General features: G+C 43.8%; 1 protein-coding gene across 2 annotated transcripts; it reads left to right on the forward strand.

Annotated features, from left to right (window-relative positions):
• The first annotated feature begins 228 nt into the window (after nt 1–228).
• arl4aa (ADP-ribosylation factor-like 4aa) lies at nt 229–3,958 on the forward strand. Of its 2 annotated transcripts, none has more exons than XM_080500811.1 (2): nt 229–271; nt 2,447–3,958. In XM_080500811.1, the coding sequence occupies exon 2, from the start codon at nt 2,551–2,553 to the stop codon at nt 3,151–3,153; it is 603 nt and encodes a 200-aa protein (XP_080356937.1). In that variant the 5' UTR covers nt 229–271; nt 2,447–2,550; the 3' UTR covers nt 3,154–3,958. The 2 variants fall into 2 exon arrangements, with proteins under 2 accessions (XP_080356937.1, XP_080356936.1); XM_080500810.1 differs by lacking the exon at nt 229–271 and adding an exon at nt 306–1,122.
• Nucleotides 3,959–5,674: the final 1,716 nt, after the last annotated feature.

Here is a 5,674-nt window from a genome sequence, read left to right on the forward strand (position 1 = left end):
GGTTATGCAAGCTGGTGGCCAGCAGCCCGGCCACTGTTTGTTATCCTTCATGCAAGGATGGGCTGCAGTGCACACACACACACACACACACACACACACACACACACAGACACCCCCCCCCCCCCCCCTCGGTTCTTTGACCAATCATTTTGAACAAAAACAGGAGGAATGAATGGGGCGGCGCTGTTTCTGCACACACACACACATTATGAACACGACACACACACACGGCCATAAAGAGGAAAAACACACACTCCGAGCCGAATCGACGGTACGTAAAGTTTAGCGTTAAACGTCATTAACCGGCGTGCTTCAGCGAGCTTAGCGGTGCCACTGTTTATGACTGTTTCGTGTTTATAACGCTGCGGAATGACTATCAACTGCAAACTGCTGTCTGGAACTGAGCACATGATGAAATGTGTGCTTTAAATTCACCCGTCTATTCGTTTTTAATGTCGCTAACCGTCGACCGAAATGTAAAAAAAACCCCAAAAAAACATTTTTTAAGATGATTTTTAAAGTGAAATGCTTGAAAAAAAAAGAAAAAACCGTACCACCGTCGTCGTGAGACGCCCTCAGGTATTTGTGATTTAATAAAAAATAAAAACTCGTATGTGCATAAAACGAGAGACTGGAGCTTTAAAAAAATAAAACCTACCAAAAATACTGACGTCTAAAAGTGAAATAGTGTGACAGACAGTCGGAGCAACAGGTGATCTGGGTTCCCGGGCAGAGGAGTGACTGACAGCTGTGTCAGCCAATCGGATCGCAGGCAATCGGCCGCACTGGCCAATCAGGAGGCTCCCGCAGTGTCCGTATGGGCGTTGTTCCAGCACCGGGCGCACTCTCACACACACACACAGGCAGTAGCAGCAGCAGTAGCTGTGTCATCAGCCGTCGGTCCACACGGGACACCGAGGACAACCAGCCAGGGTGTCTCCGTCTCTTGATCGGGATATATACATATATATATGTATGTATTTGTTGTTTTTTTGTTAAACCGTGTATCGCCCCAAGAATAGGAGGAGGATATCCGCTGTATTCCAAATTGTAGCGACCCTGCAGAGGAGCTGCTTTCTATTCAGAGGGAAAGGTTGTTTTCTGCTCACACACCTCAGACCGGTAGGTAACCCTTTTATGACTGAGAATCAAAATGCCTATCTGTAATCCAAATTCGTTGCCAGTACTCCTAAATATACATACTAAGGTATTCTATATATATATATTGTTTTTTTTTTTAAAGGGGGCCTGTTTGGCTCTAAAAGCAGTCATTTAAACTTGTTCCATAAATCTACTTAATTATGTTTCTACAGCTTGACAGTCAAAACGTGATTATTGAGTGGAATTAACTGCACAGAGGTGGTTTTCCACCTGAATTCATGTCTTGGCCGAGATACAGTCAGGTAGTGTTTTAACATAATGACACTACTGTGGCATCAGACAAGATACAGTTCAGATCAAATGTCTTTTCCTCTTCCTGAAGCTGCTTTGTCATTCCACGGAGTGACACGTTTCTGTAACTTATCTGGGCTCGTCGAACAAAAAGCCTTTTTTTTTTTTTTTATAGGGTGGGGGCAAAACCAAGACACTCATACTGCAAATCAAAAAATACAATAACAGTAGGTCATTGCTGGCTTGATAATGTGATTTTAACCATGTATCTGTCATTTTTGTTTGCGTCTAGATGGCAGCTAAGCAGGATGTAAACCTCATTTATGGAATATTCTCACCTCCGTCATTTGCATTTTAGCACCTATAGTAATCATGGAGGAACTATAAGGTTGAGTGACAGCTGTAATAGTGACGTTGCATTGGGCTCTGTTTTGGCCTGTAATTACTCCTGAGGCGATATGGCTGTCTCTTGTTATCGCCTGTTTACAAATGTGATTTTTTTGCTTATATTAACTGCCTTTTAGGTACAAACTAAATGTATATCTGGAAACTAAAAATAGCTTTTTTGGGGTAACTATGAACCGTGGTTCCTAAGAGGGAGTGTAACCTATCACATTACTGTGACGCCATGTACTCTAAATTTTACATTAGGATTGCGTTAACGGAAGTTGCGTGCATTCGGGGTCGGCGTAATGTGAGCTTCTCCCGGGGAATAAAGACGTGTGTTCAGACATGACAAAAATGAGCCCTTTGCCCAGTCGCTGCACCCATGGTTTGTTTTGCCACATCACAGGATCCGTCTCAGATGAGTAGTCGCTGGTGGCGCTGGTTAAACATTGGTTAGAGGCTGTTGCGCAACCTTGCGCTGCCCTGTAGTTTGAACTCATGACTAACTTCTGTTACTGTTTCACTCAAGAGCAGATCATCTTTGGAGATTTACAGAAACTTAATGTGGGATTGCCGTTTGTGGCCACAGTGGTTGCCTCTAAGTCGAGAGCCGGTCTGGTTCGATGTCTTTCGGGTGTCTCACCAACATGTGCAATGTGTTTTTCAGGTTGTCGTTTGCTGCCGTTTTGGAATATAAATCAACTCCAAAGGACTATTTGCCGGACAGTTGGCTCGAAGCTCTGAAATCACCATCCTTCCCCATGAGAAAAGATGGGGAATGGATTATCGGAACAACCCGGCTTCATCTCAAACATCCCGTTCTTCCAGTCCTTTCACATCGCCATCCTGGGACTGGACTCCGCCGGGAAGACCACCGTCTTGTACCGGCTGCAGTTCAATGAGTTCGTCAACACCGTGCCCACCAAAGGTTTTAACTCGGAGAAGGTGAAAGTGTCACTGGGCGGCCACAGGACCGTGACCTTCCACTTCTGGGACGTGGGCGGCCAGGAGAAGCTCCGCCCCCTGTGGAAGTCCTACACGCGATGCACGGACGGCATCATATTCGTGGTGGACTCTGTGGACGCCGAGCGCATGGAGGAGGCCAAGACGGAGCTGCACAAGATCGCCAAGACCTACGAGAACCAGGGCGTGCCCCTGCTGGTGGTGGCCAACAAGCAGGACTTGAGGCACTCGCTGGGACTGGATGAAATCGAGAAACTGTTGGCGCTGAAAGAGTTGGGTCCCGGAACGGCCTGGCACCTTCAGCCAGCCTGCGCCATCATAGGAGACGGACTCAGGGACGGCTTGGACAAGCTGCACGACATGATCCTGAAAAGGAGGAAGGTCATCCGGCAGCAAAGGAAAAAGAGATAAGCTCGAGCGCGAGCCTTGACTTTTCCGCTGTAACATGTGAAGGAAACATTAAAAAAGAAAGAAAAAAAAAAAAAAGTACCCTGAGTGAAATTCGAGGTTCCACTGCAGGCTTTCCATTTCAGTACGCTGAGTTTTATCAGTCAAAAAAAAGAAAAGGAGAAAAAAAAGTGAGGTTTCGGATTCCCGGTCTCGTGTTTTAAGCTGTTGATCAGGAAGTGACGTGTAAAAGGAACACAGAATGAAGAAGAGAAAGTTTCAGACATGTGTGGAGATGTTATGAAGAGTTTCTATGGATTAAAAAGCACCGAGGGTTTTGGGGTCTGGAAGGGTGAAAGAAGTTTAAGGATAACGTACGATATTTTTTAAAAAGAGGACTGTTCCAAGACATTTTACCAAAAATGATTAAAGAAAAGAAAGTTGAAGGTTTGAATGATTGAACCGTGTTGTATCACACAAGACAGCTTCACTGTTTTACATGTTGTAACTTGATTTTCTTTCTTTTTCTTACCTTTTTTTTTTTTACACTGGACTTTTTCTGTGAAAGAAAAGTATTATCATGCATTATCGCATTACTATTAATTTGCTTGCTGTCCTATATTGCTCCTTTTTCGAAAGCACTTTAGAATACCACTTCTTATGGAGTTTACAGTTTTTAAATAGATCATATTGTGTTTTGGTTTTTTTTCCCTAAGAAAAAAGAAAATTGGACAAAATACAGCAAATGCTACTGTACAAGTAGTTAGTCCACATGGTCATTACACAGGTTCTATATTATGTTTTGCTAAATAAAATGTTTTGAGCAATACTCATGGTGGGTTTTATTTTGACAGATTTATTTTTATACATAGTTGTTGCGTATTGGGTGAAGCCTTGATGCAGAGTGTCGGGGTCCCGGGTTCGAATCCCGATTGTGGCTGACCTGAAAACAACCCTGCAGAGAACCACTGGGAAAGTTAGCCGCCAAATAAACATTTCAGATTTAGTTGCATTAGTGGATCCTAATCGTACAATCATTGGAGTTGACAGAACCACTAGGGCCTCACTAGATATATTGTTAATGTACTGCTGTCACAGTTTTCAACTTGTGCCATATACGTATTGTGAAAACTGACCGACTTCATTTTGCTCTTCTCATTGGAATTACTGTCGGGCGTTTACCTCAAACACGTTGATCGCGTTTCGAGCAACCGGTTTGAAGACAAAACTCATTCTTCAGATTACACACTGTTGACATCTGAACACTTATCGCTTGCAACGCGCTGATTCTGGTGTCAAATTACAAGCCATTGTTTAGTTTTTGGCGGCCACAACTAGTCTAGAATTGAACTGGCTTGAAGTGGAAGAAACAACTATTGCGGTTTGTCTTTTATATTTCCATTTTTAAATTAAAAAGGTTCATTGTGACATTTTGAATCAAATCCAAAGCTTCAGATTGAAGTGAAAAGTCAGTTTGGCCAAGTTTTGCACAAGCTGCCACCACCTAGATGGAGATCTATGGATGTGGATTTTATGCACGGCAACAACCTGCCAAATACTGAAGCTGGTGTCAAATTACAAGCACTCATTGCAGCGTGTTGTAGCCCTAAAAGATGGACGGTCGGAGGACGGTGCTTTAAAAGACATGTTGACGTCTCCATGTCAAATCCACTTGATTCAGACCTAAAATGACCAGTTAAAGTATATTTACTGTATAAACATATATTCTTTTTTAAGTGATTCACTCTCCAAATAAACACATCTCTTCAGCAGATGAAACTGCAGACATTACAGAATGAGATTTTCCACATAAAACCAGTAAAAAAAAAGAAAGCTGAACAAACTTAGAGTCTCAGCGTCCTAATTATCTCTTGAAATCATCTTTGGTTTAATTTCATGCAGTTTGCACTCTAATTGTGTTGATGTAGGAGCACACCCAACAAAAAAAAGAAAAAAAAACAACCTTAAGGTTCATTTAAGTGGCTGTTTGGCTGGGAAACCACGACCTGCCTTATCTTCGCTTTCATTTCCCGGCAAACACGTGTGCTGGGAGGAAGCAGCGCGGCTGTCGTCTGACAAAAAGTGTCAGGACTGCCGTGTGTGTGTGTGTGCGTGTGTGTGTGTGTGTGTGTGTGTGTGTGTGTGTGTGTGTGTGTGTGTGTGTGTGTGTGTGTGTGTGTGTGTGTGTGTGTATTGTTATGATATCATACACATCAAGAGAAAACCGGTTAATGAGGCTTCATATTAGTGTTGAAGAGAAGGAATCAAAGCTCTGTTGCTGGCAGCAGGGCTGTGAACGGATGAGGAAGACTGATGCGTTGCCACGCACACACACACACACACACACACACACACACACACACACACACACACACACACACACACACACACAGACAGCCAGGTCTTCCTCAGGGCTTGAAAATGTGGTCGGGGCAGTCTGGAGGCCGGACCCCGGCTCCCGACAGGCTGAGACAAGACTCCCAAGGCTCCGGGGGAGTTTTTTTACGGCAGTATTTTTGGACTGGGTTGGAGAGGAGATGTAGCC

Source organism: Blennius ocellaris (genome assembly GCF_963422515.1).
Source record: "Blennius ocellaris genome assembly, chromosome: 8".
In the NCBI taxonomy this organism is placed as follows: domain Eukaryota; kingdom Metazoa; phylum Chordata; class Actinopteri; order Blenniiformes; family Blenniidae; genus Blennius; species Blennius ocellaris.